This window comes from Dipodomys merriami, unplaced genomic scaffold (genome assembly GCF_024711535.1).
Source record: "Dipodomys merriami isolate MVZ:Mamm:240054 unplaced genomic scaffold, mDipMer1.0.p SCAF_15, whole genome shotgun sequence".
NCBI classification, from domain to species: Eukaryota; Metazoa; Chordata; class Mammalia; order Rodentia; family Heteromyidae; genus Dipodomys; species Dipodomys merriami.
Genome location: NW_027202826.1, coordinates 32,125,683 through 32,151,269, shown reverse-complemented (window position 1 = coordinate 32,151,269; position 25,587 = coordinate 32,125,683). Strand labels below are relative to the sequence as shown.

At 39.2% G+C, this 25,587-nt stretch overlaps 1 protein-coding gene across 2 annotated transcripts in view; it reads left to right on the top strand.

Moving 5' to 3' along the window:
• Ndnf (neuron derived neurotrophic factor) overlaps positions 1 to 7,131 on the top strand; it is a 33,175-nt gene extending 26,044 nt beyond the window's left edge. The window contains exons 3-4 of one of the 2 annotated variants that reach the window (XM_070022529.1): positions 1,801 to 1,925; positions 5,146 to 7,131. In XM_070022529.1, coding sequence (XP_069878630.1) covers positions 1,801 to 1,925; positions 5,146 to 6,539 — 1,519 coding nt within the window. In that variant the 3' untranslated portion in view covers positions 6,540 to 7,131. The remainder of the gene's footprint in view (positions 1 to 1,800; positions 1,926 to 5,145) is intronic. The other variant, XM_070022530.1, reaches the window with a different exon arrangement.
• The last annotated feature ends 18,456 nt before the right edge of the window (positions 7,132 to 25,587 follow it).

The following is a 25,587-nucleotide window of genomic DNA, read 5'->3' as shown; positions in this document are numbered from 1 at the left end:
TAAGTAAGGGAGAGAAAATGGCAATGATGCTTCTGATCTTAATGAAGTCTGTCTGTTCTCCTACTGTAATTTCCTTTGGAGTGGAGGCAGCCATCCCTACATTTCTTGCATTCCAGAATTATTGTTTTTTTATTTTTAGGATGGTAGGACACATCTAAGGACACCAGGGTTAAAATGAAATTATTTGAATACACGTGATGTTTTAAGGGTTTACATTGCTTAAGAAAGATAATATTTAACAAATACAGCTAGATTTTAAGAGAATCATTCCAGTGATAAAACTGATACCATTCATTTCCTTTATCCCAGCATGAGCAAATTAATAAGTTCACATAATATTTCTAGGTATTTCAGAGATATGGTTTTTATATTATATGTGTTTTTATATTATATGTGTTTGAATTACATAGATCATAAGTGATTTATCACATATAGTATATGACACATATTATATATGATATATAATGTATGATACATCTATATAACATATATAGATATGTTATATCTATGATATATATCTTTTTACATATAATAGGATATATATCATATTGTCATATATGTCACACATACAACATATCATACATATTATATATAGTTGGATATATAGCATGATATATGACATTATATATTATTTATATATTACTTACATATAATATATATGATGTCATATATAATATATGATATATGATGTTATATATCGTATATGTGATACCATATACAGATAATATATCATATGTAAAAACAATTATACATAAAATTACTTAATTTTCTATTTTGTGACCCCTCTCTACCTTTCACTGTTAATTATTGGATAGCTATATTTCAGAAACAATTTCTCCTTTGAACCTGAGACTCATTGACATTCTAAGAGATAGACTTCCTTACACCATTAGTCATACAATTCCAAAGATCCATAGCTGTCTGTTCAGCGAACAGTGAACAGTAGTGGGTGAAGGCTGTGTCTTAAACCCCTTCTACTTAGTGCCCCAGCAGCATCAGCCTTTGGTTCATTGAAATGAATGTTATGATTAGTTTTTTTCTGAAATGAACTAGTCTGTGGGTATCATTTCAGCACTGCCTGAAATGGTTTGTTTGAATGAACGTGATAGATAAGGAACTGAGTGAACACTTAAGTGGTTCTGTGATGGAGTCTCATGAACTAGAGAACTCTTATGTGGTAAAAGCACAGAAAAGTAAAGGCATGGTGTCAGAGTAAGAGCCCTATGCCTCAAACTTTGGTTAGAACTATCTGAGCAGATGTGGATGAGTTCAGCCGTGAAGAGCAGCAATGTTTGTGAGCACATGAAGTTGGTATTATCTAGCCAGAGGCCCTGGAACACAGAAGTAGACAGCCGTGAATATGACTTTTTGAATTAGTAATGACTGTGTGAAGGGCCCAGAGGCTCATGGACAACATTAGCAAATTCATGGAAAACCAGCACCCGTCCTGCAGCGTGCCTGGACATACTTTTGGTTTTGACCTACATTGCATTGACAGGGTCTATGTGCAACTACACCTAGGGTTAGATATAGGTAAGGACTGATTTTTAACACAAAATGCCTTGAGATTAATGTTTTCCCATGATTTCTTATTATATTTGTTGCTAGTAAATTCAGCTATAGTACCTTGAACTTTTGGATTTTCCCTACAGTTAATATTATCTTTTTTATGTGAAAGTGCCATTTTTATTTTGCCAGATGATTAAAACTGAGAAGCATGATTTTTTTTCCAGTAAGTCTTGATAGTCCCTAGAGTCCCTTTTAGAATGCTCATGGTGTGAATCATCCACCTTCCCGCAGGTATTTCTTCATGGTTGAAGAGGACAACACCCCTCTGTCAGTCACGGTGACCCCATGCGATGCACCTCTGGAGTGGAAGCTGAGTCTTCAGGAGCTGCCTGAGGAAGCCAGCGCGGAGGGCTCAGGTAAGGCACTGGCTGACCTGGCCCCTGATCCCTGCATGGATGGCAGGAATGATCTATGCAACACAACACCTTCTGCCAGGAAGAAAAGTCATCTGGTGGTTCACACCTATAATCCAGGTACTTAGAAGGCTGAGAGCTGAGGATCCTGGTTCAAAGCCAGCCAGGGCAGAAAAGTGAGACTCTTGTCTCCAATTAACCAACAGAAAACCGGCAGTTTCCAAAGGGTAGAGTGCTAGCCTTGAGTGAAAAAGCTGAGGGACAAGGCCCAGGCCCTGGTTCAGGCTGTACAGGAGAATCTGGAGCCTCTGGGAAAGAGAAATAGCTTGAGAGGACATTGATCTTGCTAGAACAAAAATAGAAGAGACCATCAGGGTACAAGTTGCAGGTGATGGGTGTGGACTAGCCTTATCATTATCCTTGATGTTTTTGTTGAACATTTGCATCACTGGGTGGACTTTAGTTCTGGTACCTGGATTTTGCTCTCAGAAGTTCTGATGTAGCTGAGCGCTGGTGGCCCGAGTTACTCAGGAGGCTACGATCTGAGGATTACAGATCATAGCCAGTCTGGGCAAGAAAGTCTATGACACTCCTATCTCCAATTAACTTTAAAAATAATCTATAAGTGACGCTGTAGATTGCTAGCCTTGACCACAAAATTCAGAGACAGAGCACATGTCTTGAGTTCAAGTCCCATGACCAGTATCATCACATACATACATGCACATTATGATTTAATTATTGTAGAGTATAGACTAGACTTTGGGTTTTTTTTTTCCCCAGCATTCTCCCTGAGAGTTGTAGGTGATCTTAATACTCAGCCAAAGTGAAGACCTTTGTGTTCCAGGGAACATGGAGTTGAGAGTCATTTGGCAGTAGTCACAGGCAGGATGTAAAGAAACTCAGCTGCAAGAGGGAGCTAGACTCCTAAAGAAGATGCTGATATTGCAGAGCAATTTAAGAGCCATAGAGTGCTGCTGCTCCTTAGATGGGCAACACAGCCTAAAGACAATAGCTGGAGAAGCTGGGACAACTGGCGTTCTACAAAAGGTGCTTACACGCTGTGGGACTGAGGAAATGTGGGAAATACCCATAGGGAATGATAAGACTAACTCTATTCACCACAGCCAAGGCATGGAACCAGCCCAGATGCCTTTTAATAGCTGAATGGATCAAGAGATTGTGGTGTATATGTGTGTGTGTGTGTATGTATGTATGTATATATATATATATATATATATATATATATATATATATATTCAATGGAATTCCACTCTTCATTAGACAGAGTGATATCACATCATTTGCAAAGAAATGGAAGGACCTGGGAAAAATTATGTTAAGTGAAGGGAGTCAGCCCCAAAGAGGCAAAAGTTACATGTTTTCTCTCACATGTGGAAGTTAGAACAAGTTTCTAAATATATGATAAATACCTTGGGGTGGTAGGCAAGTGTATACAAATGTATTCACTGAAATAGGGTAGATTCAAGTGGGGGAACTCAGTGTCATTCTTGAGGTAAATTAATTAAAATCTATCTAAATTTATCTTTATTAAAATTCTTTAATAAAATAAGCACCAGGAAATGGGTACCTGAAAGGGTTGGGTGAGATTAGCGGGGGGGGGGGGGGTGGGGGGAGCGCGGAAGGGGGGAGGGAGAGGGAGGGAGATAGACAAATGAAGAGAATAAATGGGGAGAATGCAGTAAAAAAGTCAATGTAGCCCACAAAATTAAGAAAGTGAGGAAGGGGTGGTTAGGGAGGTGGGATGAGAATGTTAAAGGGGTAAGGCTGATCATGACACATTGTATTCATCCACTGCTTTGTTGAATGACAACTCCTTGGTCCAACTATGTACAGATAACAAATTAAACAAAAGACGTTTATACTGACATATATTAAAGTTCATACAATTGCTAAAAATAAGATAAAAGACATGGATCTGCTATCTGCTATTAACAGCGTTCAGCCCATAGTTTGGAAATATGAAATTCTGTGTATCTCACTTCAAAATAACAAAGTTTGTTTCATTCTGGTTAGGCAGCCCTTCATTAGGGACTGGAAAGTTACTTGTTGTTAATATTTGATAATGACATTAACAAAAAATGGAAAAAGTACTTTGCCTTTAGGACTCACCTCTATTATCCCTTAGACTTAAATTTTAGCTACTTAAGAGTAGCCTGTATTAGAATCAGATTGTCCAGTACAGCTGCCAGCACTGAATTAATGAAATAGTGAATTAATGAAATAGCTAACCATCAACATACAAATGGATTCACTCCTGTTCGTAAATAGATTGACAACTGGGATTAATAATCTCTAAATAAATCTCTAAATATACATAATAATAAGAATTATTAACTATTAATAATCTCTCTATATATATGTATATAGTCTGATCTAAAACTTCCACCAACATGATTCCTAAAAATAATTAAATTCAGAAAAATTCAGGAAGACATTATACAGAAACACTGTTTACAATGGTAAAAAAAATTGAGCAGTAATATTATTTTATGATATAATATTAAGTAAGAAACACAAAATTCAAAAAGCAGGTTTGTCCAGTTGCTTTACCTCACGAGCTTCAGCGAAAATGAACGGCAATTGTATCAACTGGACCAAAATGTGGAAGGGGAAAGACTGGATGTGAAAAACCAATGTAGGAATAAAATACTCTCTGAATAATGAAAATGGATGGTGTGTGTGTGTGTGTGTGGTGTGTGTGTGTGTGTGTGTGTGTGTGTGTGTGTGTGTGTGTGTGTGTGTGTGTGTGTACTCTCTGAATAATGAAAATGGATGGGGTGTGTGTGTGTGTGTGTGTGTGTGTGTGTGTTGCTGTACTGGGGATTGAACTCAGGGTTGGGTGCTGTCCCTGATCTTTTTTGTTCAAGGCTAGCACTCTACTATTTGAGCCACAGATCACTTCTGGCTTTTTGTGATTAATTGGAGATTAAGAATCTCAGGAACTTTCCTGCCTGGGCTAGATTTGAACCATAATGCTCAGATCTCAGCCTCCAGAGCAGCTAGGATTACAGGCATGAGTCACTAGCACCTAGCTGAAAATGCATGGTTTTTTAAATCTTGTTTTTTTGGGTCACATTTTAAAAATTATGAACATGTCTTCTTTTTATCCTGGAGAAACAAAAGACAAGCCAAGGTCGTAGGTGCATAGGCTGGGTAAACCACAGTGACACACAGCCCGTGTTTCTGTCATATCTTCCAGGTGACCCCGAACCCCTGGAGCAGCAGAAGCAGCAAATCACTAATGAGGAAAGCACAGAGCTGTTCTCCTACAAGGGCAATGACGTCGAGTATTTCATGTCCTCGAGTTCTCCATCTGGCCTATACCAGTTGGAGCTTCTTTCAACAGAGAAGGACACACATTTCAAAGTATATGCCACGACCACTCCTGCATCTGACCAGCCATACCCTGAATTACCCTATGACCCCAGAGTCGATGTGACTTCTCTGGGCCGCACCACAGTGACTTTGGCTTGGAAGCCGAGCCCCACAGCCTCTCTGCTGAAACAACCCATCCAGTACTGTGTGCTCATCAACAAAGAACATAATTTCAAGAGTCTCTGTGCTGTGGAAGCCAAACTGAGTGCGGACGATGCGTTCATGGTAGCACCCAAGCCTGGTCTGGATTTCAACCCCTTTGACTTTGCCCATTTTGGATTTCCTTCCAATCCTCTGGGTAAAGAACGCAACTACCTTGCAAAACCATCTCCAAAACTTGGCCGCCATGTCTACACAAGGCCCAGGGCGGACATTCAGAAAATCTGTATAGGAAACAAGAACATCTTCACCGTCTCAGACCTGAAACCAGACACTCAATACTACTTTGACGTGTTTGTGGTCAACAACAGCAGCAACACTAGCACAGCCTATGTAGGGACCTTTGCCAGGACCAAGCAAGAAGCAAAGCAGAAGACTGTAGAGCTGAAAGATGGCAAAATTACTGATGTGTTTGTGAAGAGGAAGGGAGCAAAATTTCTACGGTTTGCTCCGGTCTCTTCTCATCAGAAAGTCACCATCTTCATCCACTCCTGTCTGGATGCTATCCAACTGCAAGTGAGAAGAGATGGGAAACTTCTCCTGTCTCAGAGCGTAGAAGGCGTTCGGCAGTTTCAGCTGAGAGGAAAACCCAAGGCAAAATATGTTATCCGTCTGAAAGGAAACAAGAAAGGAGCGTCCATGTTGAAGATCTTAGCCACCAGCAGGCCCAGCAAGCAAGCATTTCCATCCCTTCCTGAAGACATGAGAATCAAGACCTTCGACAAGCTTCGCACCTGTTCTTCAGCCACGATAGCTTGGCTAGGCACCCAGGAGAGGAACAAGTTTTGCATCTATAAAAAAGAAGTCAATGAACATTACAACGAAGAGCAGAAGAGAAGAGAGCAAAACCAGTGCCTCAGCCCAGCAACGAGGAAGAAATCGGAAAAGGTCCTCTGTAAATATTTCCATAGTCAAAACCTGCAGAAAGCAGTGACCACTGAAACCATTCGAGGCCTCCAGCCAGGCACATCTTACCTGCTGGATGTTTATGTGATCGGTCATGGTGGGCACTCTGTCAAATACCAGAGCAAAGTGGTGAAAACAAGGAAGAGCTGTTAGTTGTCTCCCACAGAGGGATGTGAGGTAGAACTCTAGGAAGGAGGTTGTATCACTTGATCTAGAAACTGACTGTACATGGAAAGAAGCATGTCAACCTGTGGAAGCTGACACTGATTGTAACTCAGAGGAGACGTGTTCTGGGGTATCCAGTGGTACCTACATGCATTCCAATCCAGAGGACATCTTAAAGGAACAGTCACCTCCTACCCCCCCCTTTGCCCACTGCATGAACCACTTCTAAATTATTTTATTACCTGAAAGTTTTAAAAGATAATGCCACTCATTGCCCCACTCCTGCAAAAGAAATCATTTCTCTCTATAGATGCTAGTGGATATATAAATTATTTTATAAAGTCTCGTTTTAAATGTCAGTGTGTCTATGATTGTAAACTATTCAATTCTTTCCTGTCCAAGTACAGATGGAATCTAAGTATTATTAAGTGGACAGCCCTCTAGTCAGTTATATTGCTATTGTAAATTCTCATTTGTTAAGTAAAATGTTGAAATTCTATATGTATCTCCTGTACAAAGTGGACATACATTATATTCGTGTACATATAATTAAAGATATTAGATTCTCTACTGTTCATTTTCCCAAGCAGCTAACCTTGTGTATTCAGTTTCCAATCTGTCCCTAAAACTGCACCTTTCTGTATTTTGGCACCAACATGATCTCCTTTGAACAGACAAGGGGACACTACGTTTCTCTACAGAGACTATAGTTAAAAGGAGCCAAGCATTGTTTGGGATGAGCGTTACTGCAGACTTGTTTTAGAAGAAGACATGACAAATGTTCCCTCGCAACCAATGAATTGTCCTAAAGTATATCAGATTTTAAACATTTGCTTTAGGTTGCAAAATTGAGGTACTCCCAAGTATTTTTAATCTGCTTGAATATATATTGAATATGTAAAATATTCAATATATATTGACTATATTATATCATATGTATGATATATAGCATACATATATTACACACACACACACACACACACACACACACACACACACACACACACACACACACACACACACACACACACACACATATATTGGTCGTTAATTGGAAATAAGAGTTTCATAGACTTTCTTGACTGAGTTAGCTTCAAACCATGATCCTCAGATCTCAGCCTCCTGAAAATCTAGGATGACAGGTGTGAGCCACAAGCACCCGGCTTGAATATTATTTTAACCTCTACTTCAAGCAACTTACCAAACACCAAAATAGACTCTAGTTAGGAAGAAGATGACTTTGAAAGCTGCTCTTCCTAACATTGACAGGTTGCTGCCTTTAACCACGATTTTTTCTAGTGGTTCCCCCACACACACACCAGAAAAAAAATGTGCCTGCAGTGATTTAGGCAGATATAATAACTGAAGAGCCTATACAATGGCCGCTTGGGATGGTTTCATTCTCCAGAGATTCGGTCTGTAAATTGTGAGAACACAAGTCCAAGATTCAGAATAGCTTGGAATTTCTAACAGCTTTAGGAAAAGCTGTTTCTTCATATCTTTTCTGATCTATAAAATTGGGTGGGGGTATATTTAAAGAAGATGGCACAGTTAGAGACCAAAGTAAGACCCTAGTGCTTTTCTTTGGTATGATTCGATGACTTAACATTGTTCTGTACGTAAAAGTGAGGACAGCAGTGATCTCTCCTCATTGTCCTCTGTGTGTTGGCACTCAGGGGCTAACCTTGTGCAGTGTGGGACCGTCTACCACTGAGGGAGTAGCAGGGGGAATCCTACAGAAATGGGGTGTGCTCATCTTAGGAGAAAATATACCCTTCCTCAGTATTAATTGGTCCAGCCAACAATGACTGTACCTGTACACAGGAATGACATCCCCAAGAAAATTTTAGAACAAAAAGAACACATATATGCAGTGACCATGTAAACAATCACCTTGGAAGCACACAAAATAAGTGGGTATCGCAGATACGTCATAGTCTATGTTATGAATGTGGGCCTTAGAGCCCCAACTTTCTCACATTACCTGCATATATATTATTGAGGGCAGTGTGTTAAATAGTGAATCAAAAAGTTACTGTTGGTTATGCTGGCTCATACCTGTCATCCTAGTAACTCAGGAGGCTGAGATCTGAGGATCATGGCTTGAAGCCAGCCAGGGCAAAAAAATGTCTGTGAGATTCTTATCTCCTATTCATTTCCAGAAAACCAGGAATGGAGCTGTGGCTCAAGTAGCAGAGTGCTAGCCTTGAGTAAAAAAAAGCTCAACAGCCCCCCCCCCAAACCAGGGCCTGAGTTCGAGCCCCAGGACTGGCATGCACCTGCACATGTGCACACATACAAAGGAGTAAAAAGTTAACAGCTGTTTCTGGAGGTAATGGGTTTAACTCTCAGATATTGTTTAATGCCCAGGAACCTGGGAACCAGGCCAAGCCTTTTGACTTTTCATCCAGCTGTGATGGTGGTTTCTACAGATTCTAGGTATATGCAGAAATCTTTTCATGGCCCTGGTGAAATTTTCCTTTTTACTTGAAATTATAGACAAATGAAAGATACACTGTAAAACGCCTATTATTCATAAAGAAGGGGGAGACCTATTAAAGTGAAGTGCCCATATTTACTAACATTAGACTTTAAGAGACCTGAGGGAGCTAGGGTCAAGAAAAAAAACCTTGCTGGGTGCCAGAGGTTCACGCCTGTAATCCTAGCTACTCAGGAGACTGAGATCTGAGGATCCTGGCTCAAAACCAGCCCAGGCAGAAAAGTTTGTGAGACTCTTATCTCCAATAAACCACCAGAAAACTGGAAGTGGCACTGTGGCTCAAGTGGTAGAGCTCTCACCTTGAACTTAAAAGCTTTGGGACAGCACCCAGGCCCAGAGTTCAAACCCCCCAAAAAAGAAAACCCTCCCAAAAAAAGAAAAAAAAACTTTGTTCTTCATTAACAAAAGAACCAAAAGCCAGCTAAGAAAACAGGTGGCTAAGACCTTTAATTCTAGTTACTTAGGAGGCTGAGTTCTTAGGATCACAGTTCAAAGCCAGTCAAGACAGGAAAGTCTGTGAGACTCTTATCTCCAATTAACCACTAAAAAGCTGGAAGTAGAGCTGTAGCCCAAGGGTCAGATCACTAGCCAGGAGCACCCAGGCCCTGAGATCAAACCCCAAGGACCAGCACAAAAATAAATAACAGTAAAAACATGTCTTGTCTACATTAAGCTCCAGGAGAGCTATGCTATGGCAGGCATTTGTAATCCCTGAGTACAATCATGACATTTAGGGCTGAGAAATCTTTAGGACATTTAGTTCTCATTTGGTTAACTTTATTTTTCAGGTACCAAATAAGAAATTCGAGACGAGAGACATAAGGATAAATTAAGAAAAGTTCTTAAAGTCAAAATAGCCAAGCAGTGGTACTCTCCAGATTCCAAAATTCTAGCCAGATCATTAAACACCAATTCTTGCTGTAGAAAAAAAAAATTATTCTCAAATCGACACAGCCTATTTTTCTTACTTTGGATTTCCAAACAGCTTATTTTTTTTCAAGACCATTTCAGAGTTTCTTAAGAACTATGTGTTATCTATAATTGACCACTCTAAATGTGCAAGGAAAAGATTATGGTGATTTTGTGAACTTTAGAGATACAAAGATTTCTAAATTAGACATGCATGCTCAAAATCTTGAGGTTTTTAAGATTGTGAATGACTCAAGCCTATCCTCCTAGCCCCTCAGGAAGCTGAGATCTGAGGATGCTGGCTCAAAATCAGCCTGGGAAGGTAATCCAAGAGACTCTTAACTCTAATAAATCAGCAAAAAGCCACAAGTGGAAGTATGGCTCAAGTGGTAGCCAGCCTATCAATAAAGCCAAGCAAAAACTCAAATGTTCTGAGTTCAGGCCTCAGAGCAGCACACACAAAATAAGATAATTGATCTGTAGCTTTAATGGTGAACCCTGTTACTCTGGATGCAAAATTATTCAGAAGCTATACAAATCATAGCACACTATTTTCTTGCTGAAATCACTTCATAGTTGATATCCAGATCCATTTTTTAAATGTGTATGCAAAGATTAGTGGAGAAAAAGACATACTAACATTTTTGTTACTCATACTCATGTGTATATATGTATATATGTATATGTGTGTATATACACACATCTATGTGTATATGTATATATGTATATGCATGTATATATATATACACATATATGTATATATGTGTATATATGTATGTATGTATAGATATAGATAGTTTGTGCAGATAGATAGATAGATAGATAGATAGATAGATAGATAGATAGATAGTTTGTGCTGGCCCTGGAGCTTGAACTCATAGTCTGGGCACTGTCCCTGACCTGCTTTTGGCTCATGGCTAGTGCTCTGCCATTGAGCAACAGCTCCACTTCTAGCTTTTTTCTCTGAGTAGTTTATTCGAGTTAAGAGTATCACAGACTTTCCTGCCCAGGCTGGCTTCGAACCACCATCCTCAGATCTCTGCCTCCTGAGTAGCTAGGATTATAGGCATAAGCCACCAGCACCTGGCATCATAACATTTTTTAAGTTATAATTTTGGTATTAGGAATAGTCTAAAAGTCTAAAACACATTCATACACTTGAGTTTTACAGTTTGAGAAAGTCTTAATGATTCTTAATGTTTTGTGGAGGATGGCAGACCCCCAGGGAAACACACACACACACACATGTGTGCACATACACACACACATACACACACACACACACTTTAACATACATTTCAAGATGAACACCAAAGCAAGCTGAGTTCCCTTTCAGTACTTCACGAACTCTTCTAGAGCCCCAGCTCTACTATCTAACTCCATATAGGTAGAATGGAAGGTCAGTTAAAACCTGAATTCAGATTCCTTTACTCCCAGCTGAACATTCACACAGGACTTGGTTTCAAGTGTGTCTTCATTTTGGAGAGTCACAACTCATCTATGGGTCCCATGTGGGATGGCTATAAAACAAAACCAGAATAGGACACGATGTCTCTCTTATCACTTGGGAGCTCACTCGGGAGCTTCTTCCTTCCCCCACTGTCCTATGGTGCAGCAGATATAAAATCAACTGCAAATTTGCCTCTTGCTTCTCTCCCAAGACCAAGCAGAATGACTGCCACCCCTCACCTGTCTCTGTCATTGTTAAAAGAATCTTGAGTTATCGCCATTGAATTTTCCCCAAACAATTTTGGCTAGTAAAATACACAGTAATGTGGACGTTAGCCCTTGTGTAGTTCGAAGGCTGAGAAGCAGAGAGAATGGTTTTCTCTAAGAAATTACTTCTGAGAAGAAGTTAGAGGTGTAATACAAGCCCTGATTTGATTCAGGGTTTGAATTCTATCCTACATACAATTCATGCTGGAAACCTTCACCCGAGTCATCATCTTCTATTTAGCTGTCAGCCCACTGCCTTTTCCACTTCCTTAGGAGTGGATAAATTCACTCAAGAAAATGATTTCTTCCTATCCCTACAGTTGTCCTTCCCCACCTGTGAGAAACAATCTTAGTAAATCAAATTTGAAAGACTTTTTAGATCCACTTTTGACCTTTTCCTAAGGTCTGGTCTGCATATTTTGATGTATGCTCTCTTCAAGGTCAAAGTAGATAAAAGGCAATTGCTCCATTTCACAGAAAAAGCAATAGCTTCAAGATTGAAGGATTCAAGATCTTAGGTATAATGACACTGTGATATTGTCATTAAAGACAGTATCACTAAAGACAGGAGGAAATCACCCTTCCTATAGTGTCCGGGAACACCCCTGAGTCCTAGTAAAAGATCTACTTAAAACAGAATTTAAGAATAAAGTATCAAGCTGGGTGCAGGTGGATCATGTCTATAATCCTAGCTACTCAAGAAGCTGAGATCTGAGGATAACAATTTAAAGTCAGCCCAGACAAGAAAGTTTATGAGATTCTTATTTCCAATTAACCACCAATAAAATTGAGACATGGATGTATGGCTCAAATGGTATAGCTCTAACCTTGAACAAAACAACAGTAATGTGAAGCTCAGGGACAGTGCCTAGGCCCTGAGTTCAAACTCCAAGACCGGTGCATGTACATGCGTGTGTGTGCACACATGCACACACATACACACAAGATTATAGTATCAGAATGTGGCTCTTCAGTCTGCCACAGAGGAGAACCTTCAGGAAAGTCGAAAGTTCTGTTGAAACTTGAAACATCTCATGCTAAAGCCGTGCTCTGAGACTCTTCAGAACTGAGAATCACTTTTGCCTGAAAACAAAGGTATAGAACAGAGAAGGGTATGGGGAAATCAGATCTCATAATGGGTGATGGAGCCAGATGGAACAGTCTAGAAAATATAACCATCTCACAAGTAGATGAATGGGTTGTTTTCATCTTGAGTTTGGAGTAAAACTGTCTGGGGGCTTGGAAGGTAGCTCAGTGGTAGAGTGCTTGCCTTGCATGCATTAGGTTATGGGTTTAAGTCCTCAGCACTACATAAGCAGAAAAAGCCAGAAGTAGCTCTGTGGCTCAAGTGGTAGAGCATTAGCCTTGAGCTGAAAGCCGAGACACAGTGCCAGAGTTCAGGCCCCAGAGTTCAGGCCCCACGATCAAAAAAAGAAAAAAAAAGAATCAAAATGTCTGTTCTCTCTCCCCCCATGAATACCAGACAAAATTAATATCCAATTCAATTACCATAGTTTGTAAATAAGCAAATAACCATGTCTTGTCTAGAATTACCTTTTAGTATTACTCTCTCTATTTGTATAAAATAACAGAATAATATGAACATTTGTTTGCGGATATACTTGACAAAATCCCCAAATTGTTCATATTTAACTATTACTCTAACCAGATCTTGCTTCTGTGAGAAAGTGCTTGTAATAAAGAAAACCAAGTACTTCCATACTTAGCAGGCCTAGAGATCGGAGTGCTCTACCTCCTCTCTTTTCTAGAATGTACTATGCAAAAGGATTCCACATAGTGGCCTCTTCACCACACAGATGAGAAGTTCCATTATACAAGACAGATAAAGAGCTTTTAAAAGCAACATCCCACCCCAAGAATCTCATGGGTCTCTGTGTATTTCTGGGTTGGTATCTAATACTATGCAGATAGTTGGAGCCAAAATAACTAAGTTGTGGCTTAACCATCTCATTGTTGTAAGGCTAGACACAGATCACACTAGGTACAAGTAGATTGTGTAATCTTCAACCCATGGTTTTTTTCTATTAACTGCGTCCCCCTACATCCCAGAAGGTTTTCCTGGATGCAGTCAGAACATGGCGAGAGAGAACACAAGCATACATACACTAAAAATAAAATAAATAAAAAAATAAAAAATAGCCAAATGAAATGGAGCCAGCTTAATTATGGTAAAGTGTCATGTTCAAAATATATTTATAAAGTGGCGCCAGTGGCTCATGTCTGTAATCCTAGCTACTCAGGAGTCTGAGAGCTGAGTATCAGAGTTCAAAACCAGCCTGGGCAGGAAAGTCCGTGAGACTCTTATCTCCAATTAATTCCCAGAAAACCGGAAGTGGCGCTATGGCTCAAGTGGTAGAGTGCTCGCCTTGAGTTGAAGAGCTGAGGGACAGTGCCCAGGCCCCAGAGTTCAAGCCCTAAAGCCACCAACCCCCCCTCCAAAAAAACACCCCCAAAACACAAAAACACACGTACATTTATAAAAACAATCCGTTAGGTGTCCATGGCTCACACCTGTAATCCTGACTATTCAGGAGGCTGAGATCTGAGGATCACTGTTTGAAGCTCGCCAGAGAAGGAAAGTTCATGAGACTCCTATCTCCAATTATCCACTGAAGAAGCCAGACATGGAGCTGTGGCTCAAGTGCTAGAGCACTAGCCTTGAGCTAAAAAGCTCAGAGAGAGCATTCAGGGCCTAAGTTCTAGCCCCAGTACCCACATACAAAAAAAAAAAAAGAAAGAAAGAAATTATGCCTTTCCATTGAGCACTTCAAAATGGTCATACTGAATGGCTTCTTTCTGCCCAATAAAGCCTGGTCCCTCTTCCAGTAAAGAGGTGTAAATTACAGGGCAAATTGCAGCTTGCTGAATTATGCCTCCTCCCCATAGCACAGGATCAGGGTTTCTCTTGGGTGAAGACAAAGAAGATCTGTGGGCAATCATCAGCTTTGGGAAAAGACCTGAGAGGTAGGAAAAGAGGGAAGGAGGGCAAGAATCACAGCATTTCCATCCAGGCTGCATTTTGGACATGTCTCATTGACAAATGGCAGAGAGCTGAGCTTCAAACACAGCTGTGTACTGAGCAAACTTGACCACTCCAAATACCAACTTCTTGGGTGAACATTCCAGGATACCAGGGTTGAAATGTGCAGATAAACACTCTGCTCTATGAGGGATTTTTTTTTTGGTGCCAAAGCATACAGAATATTTAGAGTCTGCTATGGAAATCTTGCAGGAACAGAACTTCTCATTTTCAGATCTCTAAGGACTTGAAGCCATTCTTAGACTACTTACTGCCTTTCATAAAACCCACTCCAACTTTAAAAGTCTCCTGATGGCTTACCTATATGAAAAGAAAGAGGAAAAGACTGTATTTTGACTCCACTGAATTTTCTCTTCTCCGCTGAAGTTTTGCAGACTAATAAAGAGACAGATCAGTGGGGGAAACAGTGCTGAAATGGGAATTGGGTATTTTTTTATACTTCATTTGTAAAATGAGAAGAGTAGTGATCTCTAAGTTTCCTTTCAAGAAAAAAAATCAGGGAATCTAACAGCCTTTAAGAGTGTACTGAGTGCCAAGCATTTGAAATATAATCATTTAATCCTCAGAATACAGCTCTGCTGGAGATTTTATTGTATTTTTATTGAACAGTTGAGCAAATCAAAGAAGCAAGAAATTATATAATGTGCTCAAGGTCACAGATGGAGCTGGAATTGATTCTATGGTAGGGCTGGCACCAAGTATATGCATTTTCTATGTTCATAGGATGCTTGTGAGTTCTACAGCTTATTAGTAAGGTAGAATCAATCAGACAAAAATATTTACCCCAAAGATTATAAACCTTGCTACAGTAAAGCTGCCAGCACAACCATGTTCATTGCAGCACTATTCACCATAGCCAAAGTATGGAATCAGACCAGATGCCCCTCAATGGATGAATGAATCAAGAAAAAGTGGTATGTGTATACACAATGGAATTTAATTCATCTATTAATAATAATAATAATAATATACCATTTGTACAGAGTGGGAAGGCCTGTGAAGTAGACCCAGAGACACAAAGGAGCCATGTTTTCCCTTATATGTGGATGGTAGATTGAGCTTACAAACTTAAAAGTATAAATATGTTGAGTGGTATACAAGTTGTACAGTTGTATTAACTGAATATGGTAGATTCAAGGGAAAACTCAGTGTAATTCCTTAGAAAGACAAAGTCAAAGCTTAGCAAAATAAAATATCAGGAAGCAGGTACTTGAAAATGGTGGGGTGGGTGAAGGGGAGAGGGGTAGACAAATGAAGAAGAGAAGGAGATAAATGCAGTCTAATGAAGTAAATCCTTCAAAATTCAGAAGAGGGAGAGAAGGGGTGGGTAGGGAGGGATGGGTGAGAATGTTGAAATAGGTACAATAAAAATATACCGTATTCATAAACTGCTTTGCTGAATGACAACTCCTTGTTCACTACTTAAAGATAATAATGAAAAAATTAAAAATTAGAACATGAAGAGTGCATTGACAAAAATGGGAGAAAGTGAAGATACATTCAAAATGGGCCTGGATATCCAGAGATTATCTTCATGGGCAATATAAAGAACTAGAAAAAAATAATGGACAAAGTATTGCTAATTTCCTATACCTGTGTAGAATTTTCCTATCTTATACTGAGTTACTTACCACCCCAAAATCTTGCTTATTGGTTGCTTTTATCTCTTACTATACAGAATTTGCTGTAATAGCTATAATGCAATGTGAAACATAATGTTAATAAATCTTTATTTAATCCTTTTTTGTTTTTACCATAGAAGGAGTTGTCTTTGTTTTCTGCCTTCTTCCTTACTTATGTACCATCTTTTGTTATAGTTTATTATTGTTATTATATATGTTAATTTTACAAAGTGGTTACATGGTAACCTTTCCATACAAGCATATAGTATTATTTGATCCCATTCACCCTGCTTACTGCCTTAGAGAACAGACAGCTGTCCACAGAACCCACTGGCAGGAATCTACTTTGAAAGTTTGTTAGATGTGAATACATTCTATGTAGAACCTGGGAAGTTCTTGAAAATTATGTTCTTTTGACTTTGTTCCTATGTAAACTTCACCTCAAGTACTTGATGTTGAAGAAGCTAGCCACATCCACTGCTGGAGTCAGGCTGGAAGCTAGAGACCTTTGTGCCTGGCATGGAGCACAACAAATCCTGGGACAGGACAGAGGTAGCATCATCTGGGTTGGGATTAGCAGGCTGTGGTTTCTTTCATTAACCTTTCTCAGACAGATGCTAAGGACAGATGAAGACCCAGTTGTCCCTCTTGGCCTCTTTTAATATAATTTTTTTTCAAATTGCCAAAGTGAATTTTGTTTTATATATGTATATTATATAACTATAATATCTAATGTAATTATTATATCATTATATTATATATCATAAATAATTCTGACATAATTACATAGTTACATACAAATTAATATTTAATAAACATATAATCAAACATATAATTATGATTTATGACATGATTTTATATATAACTATGTTATATATATTATATGTAATATAATTATATGTAATATATTATTGTATATAATATATAATGCATATATAATGCATAATATAATAGATAATATATTTTATCTATTATCTATTATAATATATTATATAATACTTATGCATATCATATATTTTATAAATAAAATATAAAATATAAGTATATAAAAATGGTTTATTTGCATATATTATGCAATATAATTACATTATATACTATACATAATTACATTATGTTATCGCATATTATACTATTTTATTATAATTCTTAATATTAATTATAATATATTAACTAATATATTATAATAACATATTATATTCTTAATATTAGATGCGCATATAATACATTATATATAATTAGTTAAAAATATATATATAGTGTGTGAAACAACAACAGCAACACATAACAGGAAATTTCAATTATCACTCTATTTCCACAAAGGCAACCTCTCTTCAAAATGCTTTGTTGTACTATGTGGTTCTGTGACTGGTTTTTCCCATTTTGGGGGGGTGCGCTGGCTTGCACCCCCCTGCACCCTGACTGCGTGGCTGGCGTCGGTCCCTCTGCTTGAGGGAGGGAGGCCACCCGGGTACCCACAGTCAGGACCCAGCGAGCGGCCTGTGGCCTGGCCTGCGCTTCCTGTTCACAGGACCTTCCTCTCCCCGCCAGCAAAACACTTCAGAAATCCTCTTCATCTTCAGCTTATTAGTATTTGGGCAGAGTAAGGCGGGGGAAAGGGTACCCCTGACAATACACAACATTGCTTGGGGGGTTAATGTGCACATAATTGTAAGAATCAGATAAATATAGTTAAGTGTAGGTTCGAAGAAAAATGTTTTAAAGTCCATTTTAAGTGCGTTTTATATTAACATTTAGACTGAGCGCCGTTTGGAGTGATCCGGTGTTTCTGTTTCACAGTCATTATGTTGACATTTGGCAAGTCAAGCTGACATGTTTCATAGAAATTTTCCTTCGGTGCATGTGGCAGAGAGACTGTGTTAAAAGCAGGTCACCCCTCCCCCCCCCACACACACACAAACACACATTTCTCTTTTCTATTTCCTCCCAAACCTCTGCTCCTCCAAGCTTGATCCACTTAGAGCAAAGAGTCAAGTGTTTTTGTGTTTTTCTTTTTAAACTCATTTTGTTGTAGCAAAAATACTTAACATGAGATCTACCCTCTGGGCACATGATTAACACAGCCCCAGAATTCATCCATCTTACAGAACTCAATCTTCATCACCAATGATCAGTAATTCCTCATCACCTGTCCCATTCAACACACCTGACTGCTTTAGATACCTCAGCTCAGTGGAATCATGCATTCTCATTGTGTCTTCCAGGTTTACTCATGCTGCATCTGAGTCTTTTTAAGGCTGTATATACTTCATTGTATGTATGTGCCATGTTTTGAGTATCCATACACGTGGTTTTCATATACTGGCTATTGTGAAGGATGCTGCAGGGAACACAATAGCCTGGGAGCCTTTTTAAGACTATGATTTCAATTCTTTGGATGTATTTTCAGAAGTTGGAGTCCTAGATCACCTGGGGATTTTATTTGTAACCTATTGTGACTTTCATACTGAATTCCGTAGTGGCTGATCAGGCTGCACTCCTATCAGTAGTGTGCCTGTGTTCCAGTTTTGGGGCAAGGGGGGAGGTAATGGTTCCATGGTAACCAGTTGTACAAAACACTTTTTCCCTATGCTTTTCCATATTTCTGTGTCTTTTCTGAAGAAAAGCCTAAGTCCTTAGTCGCATGTTTGTTTTTTTTTTTGTTTTTGTTTTTGTCGGTCGTGGGGCTTGAACTCTGGGCCTGGGCGCTGTCCCTCAGCTCTTCAGCTCAAGGCGAGCGCTCTACCACTTGAGCTACAGCGCCACTTCCGGCTTTCTGGTGGTTTATTGGAGATAGGAGTCTCATGGTCTTTCCTGCCGGGGCTGGCTTTGAACTGCGATCCTCAGATCTCAGCCTCCTGAGTAGCTAGGATTACAGGCGTGAGCCACCAGCGCCCGGCCTTAGTCGCATGTTTAACCTGTTATTAGTATTTCTGTAACTGTGTCATAGAAAAAAAAGTGCTTTCTTTTTCTTTTGGTACTTTTTTATTGTAAAAATACTGTACAGAAGGGTTACAGTTACATGAGCAAGGCAATGAGTACATTTCCTATCGAGTATTGTTGCCTCCTCCTTTGTTTTTCCCCTACCCTCCCTTCCATCTCACCTCCATAACTACTCACTACCCCTCCGCCCCTCCACCTAAGTTGCAAAGTTCGCTTTCAACATAGTGTCTTGTACATCTCATTGTTATAATGGGTCAACCTGTATCCCTATTTAAACATTCTGTTTTTTCCCTTCCCCTCCCCAAATTAGGGAAGTGTATATACAAGATGCAGGGCACCGACATCAAATACAGTGAAAACAGGGGTTATACCATGGGGGAGGAACATACAAAGAAAAAAAATTCACATGGTACATCATAAATACTTTAGAAACAATAGCAAGGAAGAAAAAAACATTTGTGTCCCTATCTTGGGGTTCATTTCGCTTAATATCATCTTATACTTGGTTATTAGTATTTTTGTAATTGTGTCATAGAAAAAAAGTGTTTTTTTAAAGGTATGTTTTGGAGCTGGTGTTCTTATCAGATAAATGGTTTGCAAAGATTTTTCTCTCAGAGGTTCCAGAGGTGGCCTTTTGACTCTGTGACTGGACAGAGGCTTTTCTAGTTGTTTGTGTTTTAGGTTTTTTTTTTTTTAGTTTTGGATGTGTCTTGATGTTACATTCATGTCTTTCTGAAGTCAGTCTTCACCTGACTTGTGTTTTGAGTCTCAATTACATATCCTGAGGTGTTGGAGAGTTTCCTGTTGAAATCAGAGGTAGTGGTGAAGGAAAGATTCACCTTCTCTCTCACTGTCCTCAGTGGAAGCATCTAGCATCTTTAGGTTACCTGGAGACTTTCTCCTGCTTTGCACTGTTTGGGCTATAGACCTATTGAAGACAGGCAAAAAAGGCGGGGCAGGGAAGTGCAGGGTTAGCTTTATTTGTCTGGGGTTCGGTGTCTTGTCACTTATCTCTGCCCAAGGACTGCAGGTAAACACCATGTTAGTTCCATTTCATGCTCTGTTACAAATTCTGCTTAAAGAAACAATCAGAGGTGGTGCTGGTGGCTCCCACCTATAATCCTAGCTACTAAGGAGGCTGAGATATAATCACAGTTCAGAGCCAACCTGGGCAAAAAAGTTCATGAGACTATTATCTCCAATTAACCATCAGGAAACCAGAAATGAAGCTGTGGCTCAAAGGGGCAAAGTACTAGCCTTGAGCAAAAGAGCTCAGGGACAACACCTAGCCCTGAGTTCAAGCCCCACTACCAAATCCCCAAAATAAAGAAGTGATTAGAAAAAAGTAAAATTAACTGCTCCCTAGGACCCTATAGACAGCTAAATGAAGATTTGATTACTATATTTAAAGCATATAGAATAAAAAAGAGATATTACATGTGCATTTCGGGTAAGATAAAATATACACTTGATGCTAACATCTGTTTTGTTTTACTAGTCCTGATTTTATATGTATTTACCAAACTTTATATTTATTTAATATAACTACACAGAGGAATAAGGTTATTCATAAAACCATATAGAAACTATAATAGCCATAACATATTTGGCTTGGATTGATGCTTTCAAGTCCCAGAATAAGAATGGCTTTTAACTTTTCTTTTTATTTCCCCTCCCTGCTTTTGTCTGGCTTTCTTGCAAAGTTTTTTCCTTGTTTCATAAAACCAGTTGGGGATGCATCTCTCTTCTTCTAAGAAACAAGTTGCATAACATGAAAAGTTACTGTTTTCTTACTACTTGGTAAAGCATTGCTGTGTAATAGCTGGAGCTCTTATCCTTCTAGGATCTGAGTCTTTATACGATTATTTATTGATTGTATTCTATTCAGGTTTTCTATTTTCCTAAGCCAACACTTCCGTTCAGATTTTCTTTTAAAATGTGGCATTTGACATGTTTTGTGAATGCATTGTTTTAAAGTTGTTCAGGTAATTATGTAACGGTGTTTGCACATTTGTTTTTGTTTTAGTTCTGCTTTTTTTTAAAAAAAATATTATTTTCAGTGATGTCTTAGTTGCTGGACTCTTCCCAAGAACTCATCTCTTTGGTCTGTTGTCTGTTTTGTTTTATTAGAAGCAGCTTCTAATTTCATTCAACTTCTAAATTATTTCTTGGGGAGGCATTATTAATTGTGATATTATCTCTATTTCTGTTTTTCCAAATCCCCTTGTACTTATACTGGTTTTTTATATTTATACATTTATTTATTTATTTGTCTGAGACAGAGACACTATATCTGTTGCATTTGTTAATTGGCTGGTATTCTTCCACCTCAGTTATACCTCCAACCCTATACTGCTGTTTTTATTTTTTATCTATTTATTTTTTGGGGTCCGGTCGTGGGGCCTGAACTCTGGGCCTAGGCACTGTCCCTCGGCTCTTCAGCTTAAGGCTACTGCTCTACCGCTTGAGCCACAGCATCACTTCCAGCTTTTTTCTTTTTGTTTATGTGGTGCTGAGGAATTGAACCCAGGGCCTTTGCATGCAAGGCAAGTGCTCTACCACTGAGCCACCTTCCCAGCCCCTTTATTTTTATTTTTAAATTACATGAATTGATAATTTAGCTTTTGTATTTGTGTGTGCTAATTCTGGGGCCTAAACTCAGAGCCTGGACCCTGTCCCTATGCTATTTTTCTCAAGACTAGTGCACTACCACATGAGCCATAGCTCCACATTAAGTTTTTAGGCTGGTTAATTGGAGATAATATTCTCATGGATTTTCATGCCCATGCTGTCTTTGAATCACAATCCTCAGATCTCAGCCTCCTGAGTAGCTAGGATTTACAGGCATGAGCCACCAGTGCCTGCTTTGATAATATTTTTACTTTTACTTTTTTTTTTTTTTTTTTTGGTCTGTCATCGGGCCTGAACTCTGGGCCTGTGTGCTGTCCCTGAGCTCATCAGCTCAAGGCTAGCACTCTACCACTTGAGCCACAGTACCACTTCCAGGTTTTTCTGCTTATGTGGTGCTGAGGAATCAAACCCATGGCTTCTGCATGCACGGCAAACACTCTACCACTGAGCCACCTTCCCAGCCCTTATTTTTATGTTTTAAATGTTTGAATAAACTCACTCTGGCCATGTAATTCCTATGTCACAGTGCAATTCAACAACTTCTCTGCTTGCTTTTATATGGGTTGTTGTGATTATTCCATTTTCTATCACCTGTGAATTGAGATATCACTTTCTTTTGGCTATTTAGATTGACCAAATTCCACTGTGGTCAAATCACGTGCTCGGTTCAACATTTGTTCTTTTAAAGTTTTAAAGATTTTTTTTTTTTTTTTTGGTTGGTCGTGAGGCTTGAACTCTGGGCTTGGGCACTGTCCCTACACTTTTCAGCTCAAGGCAAGTGCTCTCCTGCTTGAGCCACAGGGCCACTTCTGGTTTTCTAGTGGTTTTTATTGGAGATAAGTGTCTCACGGACTTTCCTGCCCAGGCTGGCTTTGAACCTTGATCCTCAGATTTCAGCCTACTGAGTAGCTAGGATTACAGGTGTGAGCCACCAGCACCTGGCTGATTTTTTTTTTTTTGGTCACATATGTTGGCTCATGCCTGTAACCCCAGAACTCTCAAGAGATAAGATCAGGAGGATTGTGGTTTAAGACCAACCAGGGCAAAACATCATCAAGACCGCAACAACAACAAAAAATGTGCACAGTGGTACACGTATGTAATACCAGCTAGGTAGGAGGCTTACTAGTAGAATCAAGATCCAGGTCCAAACACAAGATATCTGAAAGATAAATATAGCATAAAAGACTGGGGCAATGGCTCAAGTAATAGGTCACCTGCCTAGCAAGTTTGAGATTTAAATTCAAATCTCCTATTACCAGAAGGAAGAAGACAAAGAGAAGGGGGAGAAGGAGAAAGGGGAGACATATATAGATATGTTCTTTCTATCTTATTCATGATCAAATGCTCCATGAGGGTTTATAAAGAAATGAACATTTATAAAAAGTGAATATTTTCATTATGGAAACTACTGTTTCCATAGGCAGAATGACTAGTCATGCAGTTTGTGGTTTGTGTCATTCAACTTTGTACTTATCTTTTTCTTTTTGGTTTGTTTTATGCATCCATTTTTGATAAAAAAAAATTATTATAATCTCCAACAGGTGTAGATTTTTAAAATTTTCCATGTAACATTCTTAGTTTTTGCTTTATGTAGTGTGTGATCCCATGTTTTAACATGCTCAAGATTTCATAGCTTTCGAATGCTGTTCTCTTAAGTCATTTGGGAAGAGAATCTATACCATATGGTTACTTGCTTAACCAATGTGTTGTCTAATATTATTTCTAATGAAGTTTTCATAGGTTGATAATTTGCTAAAACTATTTCTATCCCTGTAAAAAAGATATGTTTCGTGTTTGTGTGTGTGTGTGTGTGTGTGTGTGTGTGTGTGTGTGTGTGTGTGTGTGTGTGTGTGTGTGTATGTGTGTATGTGTATGTGCGTGCTGATTCTGGGACTTGAATTCAAGGCCTTCATTTGGTTTTCTTGCTAACAGCTGGCTGCTCTACCACTTGAGCCACAGCCTTAGTCTGGCCTTTTCTGGTTAATTGGAGATGGAGGCTTATGTTTTTTCCTGCCTGTGCTAACTTTGATTCACAATCCTCAGATCTCAGCTTTCTGGATGGCTAGGAGCCATCAGCACCCAGCTATATATTTCTTTTTGAACAACTTAGTGATGAAATAGAAATGGACTGTTAAATCAATGATAGTGTTTTGCTGATTTTAAAAGTTAAATAATTATTGAGTTGAACTGTATTTAATTTTATTTTTGTGAGAGTCCTGGGGCTTAAAACTCAAGGCTTGGGAGTTATTCTTGAACTATTGTGCTCAAGGGTAGTGCTCTACCACTTGAGCTATAGCTCCACTTCAGCTTTTGGGGTGGTTAAATTGGAGATAAGAGTCTCAAAGACTTTCCTGCCTGGTCTAGCTTTCAACTGTGATCCTCAGACCTCAGTCTCCTGAGTACCTAGGATTATAGGCTTGAGCCACCAGAGCCTGCCTAAATTTCAAATTTTAAACTCTTCGTGGTCAGTGGGAAAATGGGTACATGATTAGTTACATAGATAAATTACCACAGAGCAAACTTATTCTACCAATCTCTTAAAGAGATAGCTTTCCCTAGCATCAAGCCCTAAATAAAGCTTGAGAAGAACTATTCTATCTAAGGTGATGGTACAGAAAGAAAACAATGATGAATTTTCTCTTCCTACAAGGGAGTGATGGACAAGTCAGGACAAGACTTGGGAGGTTCCGGGCAAGACATCGCTCTCTTATATCTGGGACTGGCAATTTAGGCAGAAGGGTACTTACTCATTTATCCATGCATCACAGGCCCTTGCACACTCCTGAGAATTCAGATGGCATCTAGAAGATTGGGATCAGCAAACCTTAACCAAATTGACGCTTTTGTCTCCCCTCGAGGGCTGTTGTTGATTGCTTGGAAAGCCAATATTTCCAGACCATTTATTTCAAATTCATCCCACTCCAAGGTGTTATTTTGCATGGCCAGCACTCCTGTACTACCCCTGGCACAGCTGTTGATTTCTCTGTAATTAAAATCCTCACAGGGAGAGCCGAAAACTGGCCTTTTACCTCATGTTCTCATTAGTTTGGCTTTTCCTTCACATTGGATCTCTCTTTAGGTTTGTCAGAAGGAGACTTTCATTACAGTCTTTTGGCTGCAATGTTGTTTTTACCAGAGCAAATGGAATTTGAAAATCCCAACCAATCGCCCTTCACTGTTTTGCCAAGGGGAAAAGAAAAACATGGCTAATTGGTCTTCCAAAGGGTGTCATTTCAGTCCTAACGAGTGAGTGGTTGGTCTTCAGGGTCTATTGTTTAAGAAAATTTGCACAAATTTTAAGTCACAATTTTAGTGGAAGATGTTGAGTTTGGGATTTTGTGTGAGGTTTAATTTCTAGAACTCAAGAAGGTAGTAGGCACACTTTCCTGTGTTACTGACAGCCGTTGGTTGGTTGGTGAGTGTCAGCTTTGAATGTCTAAGACAGAACTGAAAATTGCTTCTCAGAAGATGTTTGTGGCCCTCACAAGGCCATCTTTGGCTAGTATTTGTCCTACTTTTGACTTCATCATGTCTTCTTGAATTCAACTTACCCAGTCACATTTGAATGTTACAAGGCACAAAATTGGAGCTGGTGGCTCACATCTGTAATCCTAGCTACTCAAGAGGCTGAGATCTGAGGATCATAGTTCCAAG